Source organism: Myxocyprinus asiaticus, chromosome 40, assembly GCF_019703515.2.
Source record: "Myxocyprinus asiaticus isolate MX2 ecotype Aquarium Trade chromosome 40, UBuf_Myxa_2, whole genome shotgun sequence".
In the NCBI taxonomy this organism is placed as follows: Eukaryota; Metazoa; Chordata; class Actinopteri; order Cypriniformes; family Catostomidae; genus Myxocyprinus; species Myxocyprinus asiaticus.
Genome location: NC_059383.1, coordinates 16,178,787 through 16,204,471, shown reverse-complemented (window position 1 = coordinate 16,204,471; position 25,685 = coordinate 16,178,787). Strand labels below are relative to the sequence as shown.

At 39.0% G+C, this 25,685-nt stretch overlaps 1 protein-coding gene across 10 annotated transcripts in view; it reads left to right on the top strand.

Annotated features, from left to right (window-relative positions):
- Positions 1–19,545: 19,545 nt before the first annotated feature.
- The window catches only part of LOC127431364 (neural cell adhesion molecule 1-like), a 310,957-nt gene continuing 304,817 nt past the window's right edge, over positions 19,546–25,685 (top strand). For 2 of the 10 annotated variants that reach the window (XM_051681784.1, XM_051681782.1), the window contains exon 1: positions 19,546–19,852. In XM_051681784.1, coding sequence (XP_051537744.1) covers positions 19,801–19,852 — 52 coding nt within the window. In that variant the 5' untranslated portion in view covers positions 19,546–19,800. The remainder of the gene's footprint in view (positions 19,853–25,685) is intronic. The other 8 variants (XM_051681785.1, XM_051681783.1, XM_051681786.1 and 5 more) reach the window with 6 other exon arrangements.

The following is a 25,685-nucleotide window of genomic DNA, read 5'->3' as shown; positions in this document are numbered from 1 at the left end:
TGAAGTGCTGCTGACTCCAGAGGAGGAGACGGTGGGCGAGTTGTGACATACAGCGAGAGCACAGACCGCCTTGGTGGTTGACATATGCTACCATTGCCGTGTTGTCTGTCCGAACTAACACGTGCTTGCCCTGGATCAACGGCCGGAACGTCCGCAGGGCGAGCAGAATATCCAACATCTCAAGGCAGTTGATGTGCCAATGCAGTCTTGGGCCCGTCTATTAGCCGGCGGCTGCATGCCCATTGCAAACAGCACCCCAGCCTGTATTGGAGGCGTCTGTCATGACCACGACGCGCCTGGAGACCTGCTCTAGGGGAACACCTGCCTGTAGAAATGAGAAGTCGGTCCATGGACTGAAAAGATGGTGACATACCGGCGTGATGACCACGCGATGTGTCCCGCAGCGCCACGCCCATCTTGGGACTCGAGTCTGAAGACAGTGCTGAAGCAGTCTCATATGCATCAACCCGAGCGGGATGGCCACCACTGAGGATGCCATATGCCCCAGGAGCCTCTGAAAGAGTTTCAGTGGAACCGCTGTTTTCTGTTTGAACGCCTTCAAAAAGGCCAGCACCGACTGTGCATGCTCGTTTATGAGGCACACTGTCAAAGAGACTGAGTCCAACTCCAAACCGAGGAATGAGATGCTCTGATCCGGGAGGAGCTTGCTCTTTTCCCAGTTGACCCAAAGCCCTAATCGGCTGAGGTGCGAGAGCATCAAGTCCCTGTGTGCATACAACATGTCCCGAGAGTGAGCTAGGATTAGCCAATCATTGAGATAGTTGAGAATGCAAATGCCCACTTCCCTTAACAGGGCAAGGGCTGCCTCTGCGACCTTCGTGAAGACGCGAGGGGACAAGGACAGGCCGAAAGGGAGGACCTTGTACTGATACGCCTGACCCTCGAATGCAAACCGCAGGAAGGGTCTGTGTACGTGTCCTTCAGGTCTACCGCCACGAACAAATCTTGATGCTGGACGCCTGCCAGAATGCATTTTTGCATCAGCATCTTGAATGGGAGTCTGTGTAAAGCCCGATTCAGTACTTGCAGATCCAAGATTGGCCACAACCTACCGCCTTTTTTCGGTACGATGAAGTAGGGGCTGTAAAACCCATTCTTCATCTCGGCCGGAGGGACAGGTTCTATCGCACCCTTCCGTAGGAGGGTAGCGATCTCCACGTGCAAGGTAGCAGCGTTTTCGTCCTTCACCAAGGTGAAGTGGATACCGCTGAACCTGGGCGGACGCCTGGCGAACTGAATCACGTAGCTGAGTCGGACGGTCCGGACCAGCCATCGTGACGGATTGGAAAGCGCAAGCCACGCATCCAAGTTCCGCGCAAGGGGGACCAAAGGGACAATGTCGTCGGACGTACCGGCAGGTGGGGCCTCGCGGTGGGGCGGAACTCGAGGTGCCACACCATGTCATGGCCGTGCTGAGTCTAGGGACATTGAAGCACTTACCTGGCTCCTTGTGACCACCCCCTGAACAGCCTGGGACGGGGGAGGAAGAGGCCTGTCCTCATAACCCGTGGAGACTGTCACATTGGGGGCAGATGTGTGCCACAGCTGGGCGCACAGGGGCGGGGAGACTGCCGCTGGAGTGCCAATCCTGCAAGGAAAAACCCGTGGACGGTGGTTGTGATGGCGACCAGGCACACTGGGTATGTGACCCAGGGAAGGAGGAAACCGCTCTTTTGCTGAACTGTTGGGTACCGCAGCCACTTGGGCATGTGGCGAAATCAAATAAAAAGGCAACAAAATATTCTCCACCTGGCCCTCCACCGGGGGATGGAGTGGTCTTACTACCAGCTCCAATGCAGGGGGTTTCATCGACCCAGGGTCGCCCATCTCAAGGGCATTTTGACGACCTCCGTGGGTTCTAAGCGGCCGGCCATAAGACAGGTGCATCTGCTTCCTGCAGTGGGCTCCATGCTGGGGCCGGGCCAAAAGGGCGGGCTGTGGCGAAGCCAGTGCAGTCACCACAGGGGGACACCCTTGGTGACGAGCAGACGGGGTGCGGGATCTTGAGCCGCGCTGGGGCAGGATATGCCAGATAGCATCCATCTGCTGCTTCACCATTGAAAACTGCTGGTCAAAGTCCTCGACGGTGTTGCCGAATAGGCCAGCCTGGGAGATGGGGGCATCGAGGATAGTGAGGGCGGGGGAACTGAGAAATCGGGACCGGGCAGTAAAAGGTGCCTCCCACGATTTTGTCAGCTCCTCGTGCACTTCTGGGAAGAAAGGCACTGGAGCGGGGAGTGGCTGCTTTGAGCAGGCGCCACGAGCCCAGGAACCAATCATCGAGCTGCGAGGGTTCAGGGGAGAGTTCCACTCTAGCCCAACGCTTGCGGCCACCCGGGAAAGCATGTCTGTCATCACTGCATCGGCCTGTGACTGGGCAATCGACCCCGAAGGGGGGAGCCCAGCTGAGGCTTCTGCGTCTGACTGGACAAGCCCGCTCTCCGATGCTGCGCTCGAGAGCTCATCAGCTTCGCTGGCTCCGAACAAGAGGTCGAACTCGCTGTGAGACAAGCCGGCGGACTCATCCTGAAGCCCGATCGGGGCAGACTAGCATGCTGGGGAATGGGAGGTCCGTGGGGGGATAACTGGCAGAGGTGATCCCATTGGAGTCCCTAAATTGCCCCCAGTGCTAGCCGTGCTGGCCTCAAACCCGTAGGTAGAAGGACCGAGGCGGGGAGCCACTGGGGTATTTTCATAAGATATTTTCTTATTAAAGCAAGCCGATACCGCAACGTTGCCATGGTCATGATCTCGCAATGAGAACATGAACCATCCACGAATGCTGCCTCCGTGTGGGTCGTGCCCAGACACGAAAGACAGCGATCGTGACTGTCTGAAGTTGAGAGATAACGACCGCAACCAGGAATGACACACAATCAGAAAGGCATCTTTAAAAAGACGCGTCTTTAAAAAGATGATACGTGTGTGCCGCACTTTTAGAGAAATATACTCTTTCAGAAAAATATACTCTCTTTTTTCTGCCGAAGCGCCCAGGGGCGTTCTCTGCAGTGCACCAGTGCAGAGGAGGGAGAAGCCGCTGAAATGCACCGTCAGATCCAGCAGAGGTGAATGAACAGTCGTGAGAATTCAGCCTAATGAGCATGACCGTTCGGCTCCGAAGAGAAAATCTGAATGAGTGGTTGCATACCAGCTCCTTTTATACCTGTATGTCCGGGGGAGTGGCATGCAAATACCACTCGCTAATTTTCATTGGCCTTTTATCAAAGACCAGAGGTGTTTCGGGCTCCCAAGAGTGACCCCTAGTGTCACTTCATCGACACAACGTCGAGTGAGTGACAGATAGGGAACCCATGGCACACCACTATCCCACATAACCATCGTCGATTGTTTTCCTTTTCAAGAACTTGTCCATGTTTTCTGTCTGTCTTAGTAGCATGAACTCGTAATGTTTGAAATTTGGCTATGCAAAAAAACGCAAGTAACATAGGTACACTGTATAATGAGGTCGCAGATGCCAAGAGCGCTAATTGGATAATAGAAAACCATTAAATTTGTGTCTTTTCCAATTTTTAGATATGTTCTTGCAAATTAATTCTTGCAACGGCACAGCAAATACATTTTTTATTTTTATTTATTTATTTATTTACTGTATTTTCCAGAAATAAAGTTGCACCTGACTATAAGTCGCACTGGGTCAAAATTGCATTGTTGATAGAGAAAAAAAAACAAAACACATAGGTCACACTGACAGAGGTTGAATCCGGCAGGCACTAGGACCTGGGAGCAGCTGTCAAATGTGCTCTGTGAAGATTACAGTACCTCAGAATCTACACATCGTATTACAGTGTTTTTGGACTTGGACTAAAACAGTTAAAATTTGCTTTTAGTAATCGTATGTAACAGTTTCTTCTCCTGTCTCCCGCATTCACTTTCTGGGAGTGCGTGTGAAGGGGGGCGGGGAGGGGTGAAAACCATTAACAGTAACAAAAATTTCAAATTAGAAATGATTGAGTTATTGCTTGCATTTGAAGCAGGAAGTTTTACATCCAATCTCAGTAATGATGTTAACAAATAAATCAGAAAATGCACAGGCAATTTAGTGATATCCCTGCAGTTGTGGTCTTGACCGGTCTTGAAATAAAATCCCAAGTCCTCTTTGTCTGAGACAGAGACAAGACCGAGTAAAAATGTGGTCGATTCCGAGACCGAGACCTTCAAAAAGACCGATCTCGAGTACTACAACACTGGTACATGCATCCTCTTCCTTCATAATCAGAATTACTGGTAATGAAAAAAGATGATGCATAACTGAGAAAATAGAAAACATGTAAGAAGACATGCATACTACCAGTGAAAACAGGTTATTCCTTTCATGGCTCCGGTGAGTTTGCAGGTTTATTCTGTTTGTTTTGTTATTCTCTCTCCCTCATGTTTCGCAGGCGAAGCTGGCATGCATGATCAGTGTTTCCATGAGAACATTGATTGTTCCAGCGTCATGCCAATCAGTGGCATGACGCTGATCATGCCACTGATTGGCATGCTAGCGACACCTGTTCTACTCTAATTCACTCCCTACTTAATCCCTGTGTGTTCTCACTGTCTTTGCTAGATATTGTGTGATGTCAAGCAGCTAACCTTGCTCACTTTGTCTAGTTGGTGCTGTCTCGTGTATCTGTATGGTTTCCTGTCTCTGCCCGCATGTCGGGAGCGTGGTTACCTTCCAGTTTGCTGTATGCCTGTTCTCACTGCCCATGAATCGCCAGTGGAGGATTCCTCATCTCTGCCCGCATGTTGGGAATATGACTGCCTCCTAATTGTCTGGGCTTTGTTCTCTGCACCTCACTACGCTTCAATGGACACTTCCTATGGATCTGCTCCTGACTTCCACAACGCATACACCTGTCTACAAACACGATCTTCCTATCTGCCCTCTGCGCAGCCACAGCGTGTGCAGACTCGTACTCCACCCCCCCGCCACCCAGCTACTGCAGCCGGTGCTGGGATTCTTATAATTCGCCAGCACAGTTTATGTTGACATTTATTGTGAATAAATCCTTTGAACTGTTCCTCTGCTTTTGGGTCACTTTGCCTCACTCTTGCTCTGACAATTCCACATTGAAGGAAATATTATTGATGCCATGGTCCATTTAGTACGACTTAAAGGGTTTGTTCACCCAAAAATTTAAATTCTCTCATCATTTACTCACCCTCATGACATCCCAGGTGTGTATGACTTTCTTTCTTCTGCAGAACACAAATTATGATTTTTAGAAGTTTATGTATTAGCTCTGTAGGTCCATACAATGCAAGTATAAGTGCCAAAAATATTGACGCTCCAAAAAGCACATAAAGGCACATAAAGGCAAAAGTTATCCATACGGCTCCAGTGTTTTAATCCATATCTTCAGAAGTGATATGATAGGTGTGGGTGAGAAACAGATCAATATTTAAGTCATTGTTTGCTAGAAATTCTTCTCCCTGCCCAGTAGGGGGAGGTATGTATTAAGAATGTGAATCACCTAAAACACAAGAAGAAGAATGTGAAAATGATCTGTTTCTCACCCACACTTATCATATCGTTTCTGAAGACATTGATTTAACCACTGGAGACTTATGGATTACTTTTATGATGACTTATGTGATTTTTGGCGCTTCAGAATTCACTTGCATTGTATGGCGCAAAAGAGCTGAGAAATTCTTCTAAAAATGTTCATTTGAGTTTAGCAAATGAAAGAAAGTCATACACATCTGGGATGGCAAAAGGGTGAGTAAATGATGAAAGAATTTTCATTTTTGGGTGAATTAGTCCTTTAACTTGTTTTGGGATGCTCCAGACAAATTGCAAAAGAGAGAAAGGGGTTTTTATTTTATACCACTACATTAGAGTTTATTCATTTATAGATTAACTGAATAAGAGATCAGACTTTCTTTTTTATTATTACAATACATAAGCTCACAATGTTATTACAAAGTAATTATATAACAGTTTAACAATGTAATTACTTGAAGAAATTATGATGAGGTGCATGCACACAAGTAGGGGACCTTGAGAATGTCCTTTGGATCTGTTGTGAGTCACGATTAAGACATTGTTAATGACTTCCAACTGTGAAAATGTTGTTACATTATGTATTTTAATATGTTGCTAGTGTTAGGGGCCTGGGTAGCTCAGCGAGTATTGACACAGACTACCACCCCTGGAGTCGCAAGTTTGAATCCAGGGCATGCTGTGTGACTCCAGCCAGGTCTCCTAAGCAACCAAATTGGCCCGGTTGCTAGTGAGGATAGAGTCACATGGGGTAACCTCATTGTGGTTGCGATTAGTGGTTCTCGCTCTCAATGGGGCACGTGGTAAGTTGTGTGTGGATCGTGGAGAGTAGCATGAGCCTCCTGTGCTGTGAGTCTCCGTGGTGTCATGCACAGCGAGCCACGTGATAAGATGCGTCTCAGAAACGGAGGCAACTGAGACTTGTCCTCCGCCACCCAGATTGAGGTAAGTAACCGTGCCACCACGAGGACCTACTAAGTAGTGGGAATTTGGCATTCCAAATTGGGAGAAAAGAGGACAAAAAAAATAATAAAACAAATATTTTGCTAGTGTTCAGCAGGTTCAGGATGACACGATAAAATTTATGATGAGCTCAATGTTTTAAAATGTGAAATGAGTAACATTTGACATATGGAGTTATAAAGACAACATAATTGGCATTAAAGTAGTTAAGGTCATGTTTTTTTTGTTTGTTTGCTTGTTTTTTGTTTTTTTCACAACAGGTGCTGAGCTGACAAATACAGTACCTTAGGAATCCATAAAGTGGCAAACTCTATTGTTCGTAGATCAGTACCATTTGGCACAACTAAAGCATTTCAACATTATGCATCTGTGATCATACAGGGATTTACATATAATTCCTCCCATAATGGTTTAAAGCATTACTGCATGTTTAATTTTGCATTTCAGACAATATGATGAGCCTGAATATAATGCCTTACCCCCATATGTCAACAGCCTCATAACTTCTACCCACAACTCCTTTGTCTATGACTTGGAACTGAACTATACATATGTTTCTATAATCTGTTACCAGTAACATTCTGTACACCAGTAATTTTTTATTGTTTAGGAGATAACTGGAAAGATTTAGTACATAAAAAACCACAGTAAAAAGACAGTTTTTAAAGTGCTTACTCTTTTTCCCCATGTAAAGTATTTATACAGTGAAAAAGTTAAATAGTGGCCCAAATAAGAATTTAGACACATTTGAACACTTACGTGGCAATAAAAATGTCTCAATGTTATAGCATTAGACACATAATATTAAACTAAGTGGCATCTGCAAACAAATGATGGAAAATCTCAATATTCCTTTGTTTGTGAGGCAGAATATAAGGCTAACCCTTGATTGTGCTCAACTTTATTCAGCTGTTGGAGCAATTGGTCTTGAAGGGATAGTTCACCAGTTCACAATGAAAATTCTCTCAGCATTTTCTCATCTTCATGCCGTCAGATGTGTATGACTTTCTTTCATTTGCAGAACACAAACAAAGATTCTTAGAAGAATATCTCAGCTCTGTAGGTCCATTCAATGCAAGTGAATAAAGGCCAGAACTTTGGAGGTCCAAAAAACATATAAAGGCATCATAAAATAATCCAAACGAGTCCAGTGGTTAAATTCATTTCTTCTGGAGCAATATAATAGGTGTGAGTGAGAAACAGATCAATATTTAAGTCCCCCCCCCCCCTCCCCCCAATAAATCTCCACTTTCACTTCCACATTATTCTTCTTTTGTTTTTGCAGATTCACATATAGGTGCATATTGCCAACTACTGAGCAGGGAGAAGAATTTATAGTAAAAAGACTTAATATTGATCTGTTTCTCTCCCACAACTATAATATCGCTTCAGAAGAAATGGATTTAACCACTGGAGTCGGATGGATTACTTTTATGCTGCCTTACTGTTCTTTTTGGAGCATCAAAGTTCTACCCACCATTCACTTGCACTGTATGGACCTACATATGGGATGGCATGAGGGTAAATGATGAGAGAATTTTCATTTTTGGTGAACTATTTTTTTAAGTCTCAAACTAGATACAGTTACAGTACAAGGCCTTGTTAGCTCAGAGAAACCAGCAGAGAATGAGAGAGAAAAAAAGAGAGGCCATCATTCATTACCAGCAACTTCAGCAGATCTCTGCTGCTGGCTCTCATCCTTTAAGGCCTCCCCTGCAGGCTGTGCCATTAAACACCATGCACTTTGTTTACTGAAAGAGGGACAAAGAGGATCTCATTGAAGCATTGAGAATAATCTTTACATCTGTGTTGCAGCACAAAAGAAACTGAGCAATGACTTCAAAGGGGGCACAAGGAAGTGCATCTGTCAAGTGTGAGTACAGGGGAATCAAACTCAAATTAGGAATTACACTACATACTGGACATTAGTCTGAGTAGCGCTTTATGACAGGAATAAAGCCGCAGTCTCTTCAGTGGATTCAAATGGTGTTTAAATTGTTGTTGACAATGAAAAACGTCTTTCCAAAAACTTTTAGTAGAAAAAAAATTCCTGAAAACACAAGTAAGATGCGATTTAGGACCTTTATACATCTTTATACAGTGTGTGCCTTTGAAGAGACTACTTCTATGAAGTTCTAGCCCTCACAGCCTTGTTTTCATTCTCATCATAAAATAAATATGGCGCTACTCTGAATAAGGTCTATAGTGTTATCGTGAATACTTAAAAAGCTTCATGACTTGTCTCTGCACCGTGTATTGGCTACAAGTAAACATTGTGTAGCTAGTTCATGCCCTCACTGTCAACGTGGTTAATGACATTTTCCTTGGCTAGTGTTTTGTGAAATGTTACATGATAAGGAATGAGACACTTACATAAAATAATGAATAATTTTGTCCTTTATTTTAGTGTTAGAGGTTACAAAAACTAAATAAAGTATTAACCTTGAGAATGAGACAAATTAAGATGGTTATTCAACAGAAATCAATGCTCCAAGTAGGCAGGTATGTAAAAGAATCATGGAATTTTTTCTAAAGGAATATTCCAGGTTCAATACAAGTTAAGCTCAATCGACAGCATTTGTGGCATAATATTGATTTCCACAAAAATGTATTTGACTCACAAAAATTGAGGTTACAGTGAGGCACTTACAATGGAAGTGAATGTGGCCAATTTTTGGAAGGTTTAAAGGCAGAGATTTGAAGCTTATAATTTTATAAAAGCACTTGCATTAATTCTTCTGTTAAAATTCATGTAGTAGTTGAGCTGTAAAGTTGTTTAAATTGTCATTTTTACAGTCATTTTAGGGTTTGTTTACATTACATTGTCATGGCATGAAGTTGTAAAATTGGCTATAACTTTACACAGAAAAGGTTAGTAAGTGAATTTGTCACACTAAAATCATGTGTACATGGACCTTGTATTTGTCTTGTGGCTATATATTTGGAAAAAGTGAGTATTTTAACATTCAGAAATTGCTCTCCATTCACAAGTTCCTCAGTGTAACCCAGATTTATTTATTTATTTATTTATTTTGTGGTAATCAGTATTATTCCACAAATGCTGCTGATTGAGCTTAACTTGTATTGAACCTGACATATTCCTTTAAAGGGGAAGCATGTAATTTCCATGCCACTAGTGTTACCAAATGCAAATTGCAAAAATAACTGACCATTTTCCATTGGTTGATAACAGAAAGACTTGTCCCAGTTTTACACCACTTCTTGAGGCAATGTTGCTGTGTGGGGCAGCTTGGGATGTTAAAAAAAAATAATAATAATTATAGCGTCACAGAGCCACAGATTTTACACTTTTAGGGGAAATCAGCATACAGATTGCTTACTTACAGTTGTCTCTGAAAATTAAGTTGGGATAGCAGAAAGCGTTTTAATATGGAGTAAAATAGTAATACACTTTAACATTTGTGGCTGTGTGAAAAGTAAATTCAGAGTTTGAATGCAGTACTAAGAATCCTGTACCTACTAAAACTGATAATGAATTTGAATTTGAATCTAACCTATATCATATAGAGGAGCTGTACATGACACTGAGGTATGTAGGGTGTTTATTGTCTTAAAGACTGCCCTTAATAAAGACATTTTTATGTTATAAACTGTTTACAAACCTTTCCACTGTAGGCCCAAGCTATTGTTTTCCTCCACATCACTCTCTGTGATGAAAGAGGTTGTCCAAAAGGGCCATTTAGGAACTCCATCTTTAAAAGGCTTAGTCCATAGCATTTGTGGATGCACCATACAGCAATGTTTACACACATTTGCAATGCTTTTACCTCAATGGCTTGAATCTGATCGAAAATGGAGATGAAGGAGCCCTTTCCTTTCTAACCTCTGACAGTTTATGGAATGCAGCTTCACACTCGGCTATAAATTACTGAGATAACTCTGAAGCAATGCTCTCCTCATGCAACTCCTGTCTTGTCTGTCGGGAATTATTGTTATTGACCATTTCAAAGAAAACCAGGACGTAAGCATTGGCAAACCACAAGTTATCCGTCTTCCCTTTCACCTCTATCTCTGAAAAGAGATTTGACGCCTAAATACATTGTTTAATCTCTGCATTGTATAAAGTTATAAATGTGCAGTTGCTACCTTAAACGGATAGTACATCCAAAAATGTAATTAGACATTTACTCATCCTCATATCATTTCAAACCCATATGGCTTATTTTCCTCAATAGAACACAAAAGGAGATGTAAGGAAGAATGCTAGGGATTAACAGCCACAGTAAACTTCACATTCATTGTACATAAAAATAAAGAAATAAAGAAAAATGAAATAAATAAAATAAAATATATGCAATGAAGGTGAATGGTGACTGAGGTTAACATTCTAACATCTCCTTTTGTGTCCCACCCATGAAAGAAATCCACATGGGTTTGGAATGACATGAGGCAGAGTAAATAATGACTATTCTTTTTATTGTGAATATTCCTTACAATAATGAATATTACTTTAAACGGTTAGTTCACCCAAAAATAAAATTTCTGTCATCATTTATTCACCCATATGTCGCGCTAAACCCATATGACTTCATTTCTTCCATGTAACACAAAAGGAGATGTAAGGAAAAATGTTAGGGATCAGCCTCAGTAACATTACCTTTCATTCTACTGAGGCTAACATATTAACATTTCCTTTTGTGTTTCATCCATGAAAGAAAGCCACGTGGGTTTGGAATGACATGAGGGTGAGTAAATATTGTAATAACTATTCCTTTAATAGTGAAAATTCCTTACAACAATGAATATTCCTTTAAAGGGAGAGTTGAAATGAAAAACTGACATTCAAAAATGAAATTTCTGTCATCATTTAATCACCCTCATGTCGTTCCAAGCCCATTCACATTATTTATTTTGTGGAACACAAATTTTAAAGAATTTCAAAATCTCAGATTTAGGCCTACAGTTTTTCAGGTAACCTAAAAATGTTTTTCATGTTGTAACAGATAAATTAACTGGTTTTATTCAAGTAAAAAAAATATATGACTTAATATGACTGAATCCATTTGTCTACATGAGGTTACATCAACAAAATTATTTTTTAACAGTTAGATCAAGTAGAAAAAAACATAACAATTGCAAAAAAAAAAAAAAATTGCAGGGTACCACATTTTACAGTGTAAGAAAGGAAGTCAAAGTTTTATCACTGCCCACTTTTTCACTCTCAGTAGAGTCATCTCTAAACATCAAAACATTTCTACTATCTCTCTGATTTCTAATTGTATCACTTCAGAAGGAAATGAAAGAGTTTGTCTGAGACATCACTTCTCTAATCCTACAGACTCGATCACGTTGCATTATATAAAGATAAAATTTCACTCAAAATTTTTTTTAGGATTTTTGCATTTCAATTTCATAACAAAATTCCATCAACTTTAATTGAGTAATCTTTATAAAAATAATAATAATAATACAAATATTATTTTAAGATTAATTTAGTTAAATAAAATACACAATTCAATTTAACAGAATTTTGTTATGATTATGAAATGCATAAATCTTAAAATAAGGCTAAAATATGTACATTGGCGGCCAAAAGTTTGGAATAATGTACAGATTTTGCTCTTATGGAAAGAAATTGGTACTTTAATTCACCAAAGTGGCATTCAACTGATCACAATGTATAGTCAGGACATTAATAACATGAAAAATTACTATTACAATTTGAAAAAAACAAAATTCAGAACTTGTTAAACTACTTCAAAGTGTTCTCATCAAAAAATCCTCCACATGCAGCAGTGACAGCTTTGCAGATCCTTGGCATTCTAGCTGTCAGTTTGTCCAGATACTCAGGTGACATTTCACCCCACGCTTCCTGTAGCACTTGCCATAGATGTGGCTGTCTTGTCGGGCACTTCTCACGCACCTTACAGTCCAGCTGATCCCACAAAAGCTCAGTAGGGTTAAGATCCATAACGCTCTTTTCCAATTATCTGTTGTCCAATGTCTGTGTTTCTTTGCCCACTCTAACTTTTTCTTTTTCTGTTTCAAAAGTGGCTTTTTCTTTGCAGTTCTTCCCATAAGGCCTGCACCCCTGAGTCTTCTCTTTACTGTTGTACATGAAACTGGTGTTGAGCGGGTAGAATTCAATGAAGCTGTCAGCTGAGGACATTTCTCAAACTAGAGACTCTGATGTACTTATCCTCTTGTTTAGTTGTATCTGGGCCTTCCACATCTCTTTCTGTCCTTGTTAGATCCAGCTGTCCTTTTTCTTTGAAAACTGAAGTGTACATCTTTGTATGAAATCTTCTCAAGATTCATTCCTCAAGACAATGATTGACTGATGAGTTTCTAGAGAAAGCTATTTCATTTTTGACATTTTTGACCTAATATTGACCTTAAGACATGCCAGTCTATTTGCATACTGTGGCAACTCAAAAACAAACACAAAGACAATGTTAAGCTTCATTTAACGAACCAAATAGCTTTCAGCTGTGTTTGATATAATGGCAAGTGATTTTCTAGTGCCAATTTAGCAATTTAGCATGATTACTCAAGGATAAGGAGTTGGAGTGGTGGCTGCTGGAAATGGATGCAAAATCACAAACAGCAGATGGTGCACTCGGAATATCGCATCATAGAGTGCTGGTGTTATTCGGATTAGGGTTTCTCATAAACTCACAGTGGTTACTGGTATTCAAAGGCGGGTTTTGGTGCCTTGCGACTCACATTACAAGCGGATGTGCATTGTCTAGATTTGATCAAAAATTACTTTTTTCAGATAGTGATGGTGCTGTTTTTTACATCAGTAATGTCCTGACTATACTACACTTTGGTGAATTAAAGTAAAAATTTCCTTTCGAAACAGCAAAATCTGTACATTATTCCAAACTTTTGGCTGCCAGTACAGTGCGTCCGGAAAGTATTCACAGCGCTTCACTTTTTCCACATTTTGTTATGTTACAGCCTTATTCCAAAATTGATTAAATTCATTATTTTCCTCAAATTTCTACAAACAATACCCCATAATGACAATGTGAAAGAAGTTTGTTTGAAATCTTTACAAATGTATTAAAAATAAAAAACGAAAAAAAATCACATGTACATAAGTATTCACAGCCTTTGCCATGACACTCAAAATTGAGCTCAGGTGCATCCTGTTTCCACTGATCATCCTTGAGATGTTTCTACAACTTGATTGGAGCCCACCTGTGGTAAATTCAGTTGATTGGACATGATTTGGAAAGGCACACACCTGTCTATATAAGGTCCCACAGTTAACAGTGCATGTCAGAGCACAAACCAAGCCATGATGTCCGAGACAGGATTGTATCAAGGCACAGATCTGGGGAAGGTTACAGAAAAATTTCTGCAGCATTGAAGGTCCCAATGAGCACAGTGACCTCCATCATCCATAAATGGAAGAAGTTTGGATCCACCAGGACTCTTCCTAGAGCCGGCCGCCTGGCCAAACTGCACAATCAGGGGAGAAGGGCCTTAGTCAGGGAGGTGACCAAGAACCTGATGGTCACTCTGACAGAGCTCCAGCATTTCTCTGTGGAGAGAGGAGAACCTTCCAGAAGAACAACCATCTCTGCTGCACTCCACCAATCAGGCCTGTATGGTAGAGTGGCCAGACGGAAGCCACTTCTCAGTAAAAGGCACATGACAGCCCGCCTGGAGTTTGCCAAAAGCCACCTGAAGGACTCTCAGACCATGAGAAACAAAGATTGAACTTTTTGGCCTGAATGGCAAGCGTCATGTCTGGAGGAAACCAGGCACCGCTCATCACCTGGCCAATACCATCCCTACAGTGAAGCATGGTGGTGGCAGCATCATGCTGTGGGGATGTTTTTCAGCGGCAGGAACTGGGAGACTAGTCAGGATCGAGGGAAAGATTAATGCAGCAATGTACAGAGACATCCTTGATGAAAACCTGCTCCAGAGCACTCTGGACCTCAGACTGGGGCAAAGGTTCATCTTCCAACAGGACAATGACCCTAAGCACACAGCCAAGATAACAAAGGAGTGGCTCCGGGACAACTCTGTGAATGTCCTTGAGTGGCCCAGCCAGAGCCCAGACTTGAACCCGATTGAACATCTCTGGAGAGATCTGAAAATGGCTGTGCACCGAAGCTCCCCATCCAATCTGATGGAGCTTGAGAGGTCCTGCAAAGAAGAATGGGAGAAACTGCCCAAAAATAGGTGTGCCAAGCTTGTAGCATCATACTCAAAAAGACTTGAGGCTGTAATCGGTGCCAAAGGTGCTTCAACAAAGTATTGAGCAAAGGCTGTGAATACTTATGTACGTTATTTTTTTTTCGTTTTTTATTTTTAATAAATTTGCAAAGATTTCAAACAAACTTCTTTCACGTTGTCATTATGGGGTATTGTTTGTAGAATTTTGAGGAAAATAATGAATTTAATCCATTTATGGAGTAAGGCTGTGACATAACAAAATGTGGAAAAAGTGAAGTGCTGTGAATACTTTCCGGATGCACTGTATATATTTTTTGAGTGCATTATGAGCTGTTTTATTGTAGTGAGGGGCAGTGTTGGGGGTAATGCGTTATAAGTAACGCACTTTATGTAATCAGATAACTTTTTGAGTAATGAGTAAAATAACACAATATTTTTTATTTTAGAGCATAATATCCGAGTTACTTTTTAAATAAGTAACGCGTTGCTTTTGACCACCTCTCCTTTCCCCGTATTGCGATAAATCAGGAGTAAAAGTGTGCAAACTTCGGGGAGGAGACATAGTGCATGATGGGCATTGTAGTTCTAGAGAGTGGGAGACTTGATTACCAAAGATGCACAATGAAGTTGTAGTATGTGTACGCATGATGGGTACTGTAGTTCTAGAGAGTATGAGCCATGCTTATCAGCGATGGGCAGAGCACAACAAGTCTTCTTTTAGCCCACCCTGAGATTTATGTTTTAAAAACTGCAAAATATTGCTAGTAAAGGAATGTAAATCTGAACGTGTCAGTGGAATCCAGTTGTACTCATCATTTGCAGCGGTTGATTTTTTTTGTGCACATGAGCAGCCATCATAAACTTTTCTGTTGTCATGATAATCACAGCAAGAGTTAAGAAATGTGTCCTCATAAGGCAACATTTTGTCAAAAAATGTAACATTCAGGTAAGTGATACTTTGATTCTCGCGATTGATTCATGGCTGCATTTAAAAGTGTGTAAGCACATTATGATAAAATATATCAACAAATTTTGGAGATAAAATATACGCTGAGACTGTTTTTGTTCGCAACATATATTTATTTAAAAATAAGTAAATAATCTTGGTGATTTATAAACTGAACTGGGGCCAAACTTTTTTATTCGTATTTATCTTACCAAACACTTTTATTTGTAACTAACACGTTAACATGTAAAAACAAAACGGTTAATAATGTGTTTATTTACATTAAAATAGTATTTAATTACATTAAAAGAGGTATTTAAATAAAATTTTCAAGGTCTGGCCGTAAATTCCTTCTTAAGATCTGGCTGAAGAACAAATATGACCTTACATCCTCAACTAACAAATAGGTTTTGATTAGCTTTACTTTGAAAATAAAAACATACAAAGTAGGGTTATTGTTTATGAAACTGAGAAAGAATATTTAGATCTGCTGAAGTCTGTATCTTTGTCAAAATCAACACACATAAGAGAACAATGGCAATCTAATATAGAACTGTCTTTTTACACAAAATAAATGTAGCCTAAAACTGAAAAAGAGCATTATGTCTGTTTTTCCTTTTTTAAATGTTTTATCATCCTCCCATACAATGAGGGCAAAATTTGCCTTCCTAATTAGCACACAGGAGTCAGATACTTGTGCAAATAATAATCATTAGAAATGGTGAACAAACTGATTTGATGATGTTCAAGATTGAGAACGATGTAGAACCAATCACTGTCAGGTTATATACATGGCAAGTTCAATGACAATTCACATAATCTTTTTATGAGTACTACAGAAAATAATAGAAAATAAAAGCACATTTTCCTGTGTATTTTCTTTGAAGGTTCGGTTTTCATTATCATTTTGCCTCTTGTGAAAAAAGGTTGTGTATATGAGCTGACATCACTTCTGTAACAGTTCTTTTCTTTTCTTTTTTTTTTTTTTTTGGCACTGATTTTTCAGGAAAACTGTTGACCCAAGAACTCAAAAAATGGGTCAAATGACAAAAACTGATCTGTGAAAAAAAGTCACAAATCATGAAGGTCAATTAAAGCCTACTATAACCCGTCTATGTGCTCAGTTTTTAGAGTTTTAGGTCTTTTAATACTTTTTTGGCTTACATCCTTAACTTTTCACAATGCCAATATGCACGAAACAATCAAACTGAGTCAAATCAACCTGTGAAAGTTTTCACAAATCCAGTTTTGTTAGAAAAGAGTGTTTTCCATCATTATTATCATGTGTTTCAAGAATGTGACCTCTCAATGTTTATAACACTGATTTTTCAGGGAAACTGACAACTCAAGAACTCAAACAGGGGTTAAGAGGCAAAATCTGTAATGTGAAATAATTCACAAATCAGGATGGTCTAATTAAGCCTAGTGTGACCCGTTTAGATGGTCTTTTTGTAGATTTATAAGAAGTTTATTGGTTTTATGGCTTATATTATTCATATTTTACAATGCCAATATGTATGATGCCACGAAACTGAGTAAATTCAATCTGTGAAAGTTTTCACAAATCCAGTTTTGTGTGAAACTAGTGTTTTTCTATTATAATTATCATGTGTTTGCAGAATGTGACCTCTCAAAGACTGTAGCACTGATTTTTCAGGTAAACTGTTGACAAAAACTGATCTGTGAAAAAATTCACAAATCATGAAGGTCTTTTTAAGCTGACTATGACCCGTCTATGTTGTCAGTTTTTAGAATTATAAACTGATTTCTCTGATGGCTTGGACCTTTATCCATTGACACAGCCTATATTGTAATTATTACACAAGGCAATGGGGGTAGAGCAGTAAGATGCAAACGCGACCAAATGTGATTGTGAAAGTTTTCACAAATCATGCTCTATCTAAAAAAGGGAATTTGCATGAACCCAGATTGCATGTTTACTAAAAGTGAAGGCCGCTTATTTTTCACATTCACGACTCATGGAATTAAAAAGGGTTGACGGGAAAACAAACTGCTGTGAAAAAGTTCACAAATCAGACTGGTCAAGATGAGAGTGGTTTCAGTCTTCTAGGTGTTCAACTTTTGGAGCTATTTGGATTAGAAAATGAAGAGTCATAAAATTTAAATAACAGATTGCAGAACAGAGGATGATATCATCTGAATTCACAAATCATGAAGAATCACATGCAACAATATTTACATGTCTATAACAGTGCATAGCAGATTTATAGACAATCGAAGTCTGAATTTCAAACTGCAGACTATCTTTACTGCATCACTTACAGCAATGGTTACATACAATGTGGAATGATCGCTGACTTTTTGCGCATCTGAATTGCTTTGTTTTAAAGCTGACCATAACTACTTCTCTAGGATCAGTTTGCATCAGAACTGCTCTGTGTTGAAGCATTTAACACTTAACATTCGGTTGGGTGAAATGCGATTGATTCATGTGTAAATACACACTGCATTAAAAAATCAGTAAACATGTTTAGGCAGAGGGATTATAAGACTAGTCTTCCACTGGCCACGGTATGATATAAAAGGTGAAATACTCGCTCAATTCACTGACTTATGCAGCCGAACTGCTCCGTGTTACAGATCCCCGTGACTAGGAGAATGGGATAAAAAAAGCTGACTCTGGATTAGTGGCACCGAGCAACGTTCCACATCGATTGTGTACACAGAGAAAATGTCTTAGTTTCTTAAAATATTCAAAATTTTTGTTTTATAATAAACAAGTAATGTGATTTGTGAAACATACCGTTTTTACAACATTTTGGTAGCATTAAAAACTATTCCATTCAAGTTGTATCAACACGCGCGTTTGCAGTAGGCTGTCCGCAGTACGCACCGTGGATCAACTCAAAACAAGTTTGCTCTGAGATGACTTAAGTGAACATTTTTATTTTATTCATTAGACTTATTCCTTGAACATGTTAGGTTGGCATTCCCCACTGAATTTTATCCTGACTTCTCAAGTTGACTCTGGCATTGTCCATGGGCACAGCACATGATGACATATATGATGCAGGTTTATATGTTGAACTTTGTTGCATTTGGTAAGACAGTGGTTATTCTTAATTATTCATGCTGGTTGCCATGTAGATGGAAAAACAAATCATGCATATTCCTGTTATTGAGTCTTTATTATAAATATGACATGACGACCTACTGATTTTAGACTTTCTAAATATCTGTTTGTTAGTATGTTGTTTTGACAAGAGTGTTGTACAGTAGCTAGCATGACCTGTAATGTCTCTTGTTTGCAATGCATGGGTTATTTGCATGGTATGCATAGCAGAAGAGAGAGTGGCAAAAATAACGCAAAAGTAACGTAGCGCTTTACTTTCCATAAAAAGTAACTTTTTAACGAATTAACTTACTTTTTTAAGGAGTAACACAATATTCTAAAGAGTTACTTTTAAAAGTAACATTACCCAATATTGGTGAGGGGTTTATTATCTTAAATTTACAGTAAGTAGCAGTGCAAATGACACTCACCCTTCAACTCAGTTTTTAACAGATTAAATGTATCACTGAGTAATGAATCATGAATTATTTTGTATAACAAATCAATAAACTAGAAAATTATTTTATAATTGACCCAATTAAATAACGTTATCTCTTCTTAATTAATCTTTAAATAAATCTATTCATTGTAAATTCATTTGTTCATTTGTATTATGTTCATCACTGCTGTGCTTGAGGAAATGCAATACTCTAGGTGAAAGGACAGTGACTGAAATAAACAGTGCTGTGAAACAACGTACATCCGCTTGAGTCGCGAGGCATCAAAACCCGCCTTTGAATACCAACAACCACTGTGAGTTTATGAGAAACCCTAATCCGAATAACACCAGCACTCTATGACGCGATATTCCGAGCGCACCATCTGCTGTTTGTGATTTTGCATTGAGGAAAGCGTGCGCACTAGTTTATCCAGTGCCACCTCGAGTGAGACGTGATTCGTGAATTCGTTTGCGCTGGGCGGATTAATTCATGTTGTATGTGCTGCGGCTAGTCATTCACTCGCCGTGCTGCTAGGAGCGCATTCTCTGTCAACGAAGGACCAATTCATATTGATATCACAGCATCCTGAAAACAGGGACAAAGCATCGTAGTCATTTAGAAAAGAATTAAATTCGTCTGCCCAACTCCCTCAGCCTATTCTACACGGAGAATACCTTTGGAAGCGATTGCAATGCTTCAAATAAGGAATCTCATTTGGACATTGCTTCTCTTTGGTTACTCAGGTAAGATGGGAATATTTCGATATTTGTTTTGAAGATGCATTTGTAACCGTTTTAATTTGTTAGAGTGTATCTTGCATCCCTATTTCCCCCCCCCCCCCCCTGCTGTCCTGGTGCGTTGCATCCCCAGCATAGGAAAGAGGAGCAATAACAGTATAGGGCACATAAGATGAGGATGCGATGAATTGAGGTAGTTTTGTTTTGTTGTCAGACTGGCGCGAGGTTTTAATCTAATTTCAGTGGGACATTACTTTCAGTCTCACACCTCAGTTTAATAATATTTTTACTTTTATGAGTGCACGATGCAAATTGAATGTAGGCTATTTAAACCCATCCGAAATTGCATCTATCAGAAATTGTGTTTGTTTGTGCATGGTTGTGGACGTGAAACTGCCTGCGCATTCGCTCCTTGGAGAGTCTTGAGAGAGACAAAGTAACCATCTGGTGCGTTGTGTAAATATATCACCAACTACGCCGCCACAGTAAGCCGCCGAACTTTATTGTCTGATTTTTTTTATGCCCGATGACCATGGTGTGTTTTGTTTTCATCAGTATACAGGCTACCCATTTATTCTGGATGATAGAGCAGTGGTGCTGCTGAAACGCACGTCGCGTGGACAGCGCGTGCAAGTGTTGAGTGGCTGGGCAACATCTCTGAATCTTTGCTTTAGCATTTAATGAGTTTATTCCTTTGACGTTAAAGATTAAAGTTATGAATGCTTAGACTGTTCCTAAACATGACCAGTGGCGTCTCAGGGTGATTATTTAGTGTGGGACACAAACAATCACTTAACAATCAATTATATGACCGATCTTTGAAACATTGACGAATAATTCCTGTCATTTTGACAGATAAAAAAAGAAACAAGAAAAATATTTTAACCTAGTGCATCAGTTTTGACTTAACTCTTTGTCCCTCACATTCCCGCTGTGCATGTGCCCTGTTTATTCCCTGGTATTAATATGTGTATTAGATGTTATTAACTGTAATAACTGGCACCATCAGAATTTACACATGGTATTATGCATCTCTTTTGTGTTTAGATTCTGAGTAGAGGCTATCTGATTTCATAACTGCATACATCAATCATTACTTCAGTGCAGGGGCGTAGATTCCAGGGGGGATGGGGGTGAGAACCCCCATAATCAAAAGTAACGTAGCACTTTACTTTCCATAAAAAGTAACTTTTTAATGAATTAAGTTACTTTTTTTAAGGAATAACACAATATTATAAAGAGTTACTTTTAAAAGTAACATTACCCAACACTGGTGAAGGGTTTATTATCTTAAATTTACAGTAAGTAGCAGTGCAAATGACACACCCTTCAACTCTTTGAACAGATTAAATGTATCAATGGTTAATGAATCATGAATTATTTTGTATAACAAATCAATAAACTAGAAAATTAGTTTATAATTGACCCAATTAAATAATGTTATCTCTTCTTAATTAATATTTAAATAAATCTATTCATTGTAAATTAATTTGTTCATTTGTATTATGTTCATCATTGCTGTGCTTGAGGAAATGCAATACTGTAGGTGCAAGGACAGTGACTGAAACCTGCCTTTGAATACCAGTAACCGCTGTGAGTTTATGAGAAACCCTAATCCAAATAACACCAGCAATCTATGACCCCACCCCCCCCAATATCTATACCATGATAAATGGAAACATGTAAATGCTTCATGTTGCAACACCCGCAAGCCAAATTTACAAATTTGCTTCAATGTGTTAATGCATGATAATAAGGCGCAAACTGCATCATAACAAAAAGAAAACACAAAAAACAATGCATTATTTCAGCCAATTATGCATGCACTTAATATAAGCGTAAACAACACATTTAGAGCAGAATTGTCCGTTATTTTAGTGGGGTAACTGTGTTAACTGAGCTTCACAGATGTGCTTCACGTTACACTTTGCATTCACATCAGGGACTATGAAGTTCTGTGAACTTGTGCATGTGTGTATGCGCTTTAACCGGCAAAGTTTAAAAACCTCGTTTTAGCGCAGCGGTTGATTGACAGGTAGAAGTTTCACACTACACTGCAAAATTTTTTATAATTTTAATGGTAAAAGACTGTAAAAATGCTACAGTAAAAAAACGTTAACTGGTTAATGGGTAGTTACCTTAAAATATGCGGTAAAAAATGGTAATATATTTAAAAAGACAATACATGTAGTTTTACAGTAAAATGTTGTAAAAATATTTTTTTTATGTAAAAAGTATGATTTTCTGTATAATTAACAGTAAAAATGTATATTATGTTTAACAAGAAAGTACCACTTTTTGCGGTAAATTATTTTAAAATTATGGTAAAACACAGTAATCGGTTGTTCCCAGAATTCCCTGCGTGACCCATCATACAGTATTTCATTATATTTTATGGGAATAGTTATGTTTCTTCTTATTTTTAATATCAGTCATGTACATTGGGGTGTTCTGTTTTATATTTAATGTAGTTTAGTTAATGTTTACTGCATTATTTAAATTTCACATGTGTTACCCTGATGGTGTTTATTGTTTGTGTGAGTGACACTGAGCACTGTCTCTTGGTCATTGCTCCAGGAAGGGTCTCTGTTGATGAACTTCATATCATCATGTGCCCTTTTGTAATTACTATGGTGATTAACAATACATTATAAAGTGAAAAGCAGATTTTTTCAGTTTCAGAAGGTTAATATATCAAGTTTATTATATAATAATATAAGCAACGGTAATGCACCGTAATATATACAGGCATCAAAATTACATCCCGTAAAGCTTGAAACGTGGTTATTGTGTTTTTTACGGTGAATTTCAGGCAACCACAGCTGCCAGTTTTTTACCGTAAATTTAACAGGAATTTTTTACAGTGTAGAACTCATTGGTTTCACTGAATTCAAACAAGGGGAGTCAAAAAGATCTATCAAAAAATCCTATCTACCATCATGTATGTGCCATTATAATAGATGCTTCGCCCCTCAATGCCCTAGTACTTATAAAATGAAAACAAGTATGACTGATAAAAATAGATCATGACAGAAATTTTACAGAGAGTGACGAATAAAGACTTTTTTTCTAGTGCAACCTCTGAACATGATGCCACACAAACATCCCTAATGATTTAATCTACATCCACGTCAAACAGCTCAAGTAAACGTGAAAGTAAACCACAAACAGGCAAATCGTCAAAGGGTGTGCATATTATCTCACTAACGTTAAAGAACAGCAAAACAAAACTAATCAAAACGACAGACTACCAATATTTAGCAGTCATTAGCCTATTTTCCATCCACTTTTCATGCTATTTTGTTATCGACAAAGTGAAAATGTGTAAAACAAATTTTGTCTTCTGCCTGTTTCCACTCAAATGGCTTTTTATCGATAAAAATGGTGTGCGTAATGACGTCATGCCTAAAAAAACACTTTGTTGCATAAGTTTTGGTTTATCGCAAAAGAAGTCTGCCCTTAAGCCGTTTCCATTCAGAAATGTGTGTTTATTGCTAATTCGCATCCCAGATGTCCCTAATTTTTTTCTTCCGAAGTTTTGGTAAAATTGGGAGAGTATTGAGACAATTCATTGAAATTAACCAGCTAACTGTCATTTTAATTCACAAATAAAAGCAATCAGATGATGAGGAATTGCAATCAAAGGGAACAGTTGCCCTTCTGATAGGACTGTAATATCGGTCCTGATGTTGCGCCTATCACAGATTGCCACCGGTTCTGACCCGAAAGCGAATCGTCATGGCCCTGTTCTGGCAACCTGCACCAAGTAGTGGAGGAAACTTTAGGTCTTAGTTAAAGGACTATCCATCGATGTGTATATGTGTTCACAGCGATTAAAGAAAAATGATGCGGTGTAATATCAGGGTTTACATATGATGCATTCCTGATATTCAATAGGCTATTTTGAACAATCATCTAATCTAAAGCGTTGCCATCACAACTGCATTATATCCCACATATTTGTCCAGCAACTTTTAACGACCAACTGAACTTGATTGTCATCTAAAATTAATTTTAGTGTCATAATGCAATTTACATTTTCTGAAGAAGCTCAGCAAATGCGATCAAAGGTAAAGAGGGTTAGATTTAAACATTTTAAAATGTTCAAAAGCTAGTTTTCTGAAAGGGAACTCAGCATTGGACAAATAGTTCTGATAGTTTATAGTCTTGAAAAAAGTGCAGAACATTCTGAGAATGTCATTCAGCCGACTTTTTTTTGTCTACAGAACAAGGTAAATCTAATGTAAGTTTGTGCAAAGAAAAGGCATATGTCGGTCTAAAAATATATATTTTTTCGTCCGGCATTTTTTCAAAAGCTAAACAATAATTTTATAGAATTGGGCTATATGTTAGTGTTCCAAAAAAGCACACTGATGTTTTTCTCCTAGTATTGTGTATTTATTTTTAATTTAAAACATCTTTGTGCACAGAAATGAAATGTTTTTTGTATTGTGGGCTAATTCCGTGTGTAACATCCGAGGTTGTTACCCCTCTTACCAACCACCAGAGAGAGCCCTCTCCCGAATACTGATCATCTCCCATTTCTTCTCTGCTCATTTCCTGTTTTCACCATGTATAAATAGCCATTCACCTCCATTGTTTCTTTGCGAAGTATTGCCAGTTTACCCTGCCTTACCAAGTGTTTTTCCATTGCCTTTACTGTTTGTTCTCATGTTATGACCATTGCCTGTTTTACTGGATTTACTGCTTTTTGGATAACCCTTTGTTTTGTTTGCCTGATTGGACTGATTGTTTGGTATATTGGATTTAACCGCCTGCTTACCGACTACGTCTATCTGCCTGCCGATTTGGATTGTTTGCTTGTGTTCTCTAATAAACTTCCTGCACATGGATCCTAACACTGTCTCCATGGCCAGTTAATTACACCGTGACTGCCGTCTATTATTTTAAATGTTGTGTAAAATCAACTTTAATAAATAAACGGATGTCTACCATGATTAAATTAATCGCAAAGAGTGGCCATTCATTTGTTCTCCATGCAATTGTCCATGTGCATGATATGAGATGTTTGTGTTGGCACTCCTGGAAGTGTCACGTTTGCAGCATCGGATCTATATGCCGTTAAGATCAATCCATAATCACGTACAATAAATTGGCTTTCAAAGATGTCTACCGTCGTCATGATTAACACAGGCTAACGATTGGGGTAAACTCTGTCATGTAACACTACATTTCTGAGTTAATGGCAATTTTCTCGACAAAAAGTGTTTCCAAACCAGTTTTTCGCGACATTTGAAGTATCGACATAGAGTTTATGTACCAGAGTTAAACGGAAAAATAATATGTCAACACGTGAAACTTTAGCGCTAATTTGTGTTTCCATCAACTTTATTTTGATTCGCTAAAACTTTTTCCGCAAAAAATCCTTGGATGGAAACATACTTCATGTAATCTAATATAAACTAATGCACCAACAACACAGCACCTCAACGCAAAGGCATACAATTAATTGAAATGATGAACGGTGCACTTTAACTAATCCAATCAGCAGCATATTAGAAAAAAAATAGCTTTTAAAACTTACCAGTGAAGTTCACTACGCAGGTCTACTCAGCACCCGGTAACTTCCGATGCTCATGTCAACAGCTTGACATAAATATGATCATTGAATGCACATGCGATTGATGTTCTCCAGATCTCCGTTGATTAACATAGAGGATGAAGGGCTAGCCCCACGCATAGCAAATGAGAACGATTAAATGACTTTAATGCAACATACCATAATAATTCAGTTTGTGAGTGTATAAATATAGAATGTTGTTAAATGAAACTCTTGAACATTATGAAATATTTTATATGACTATTCGGCAGATGATTC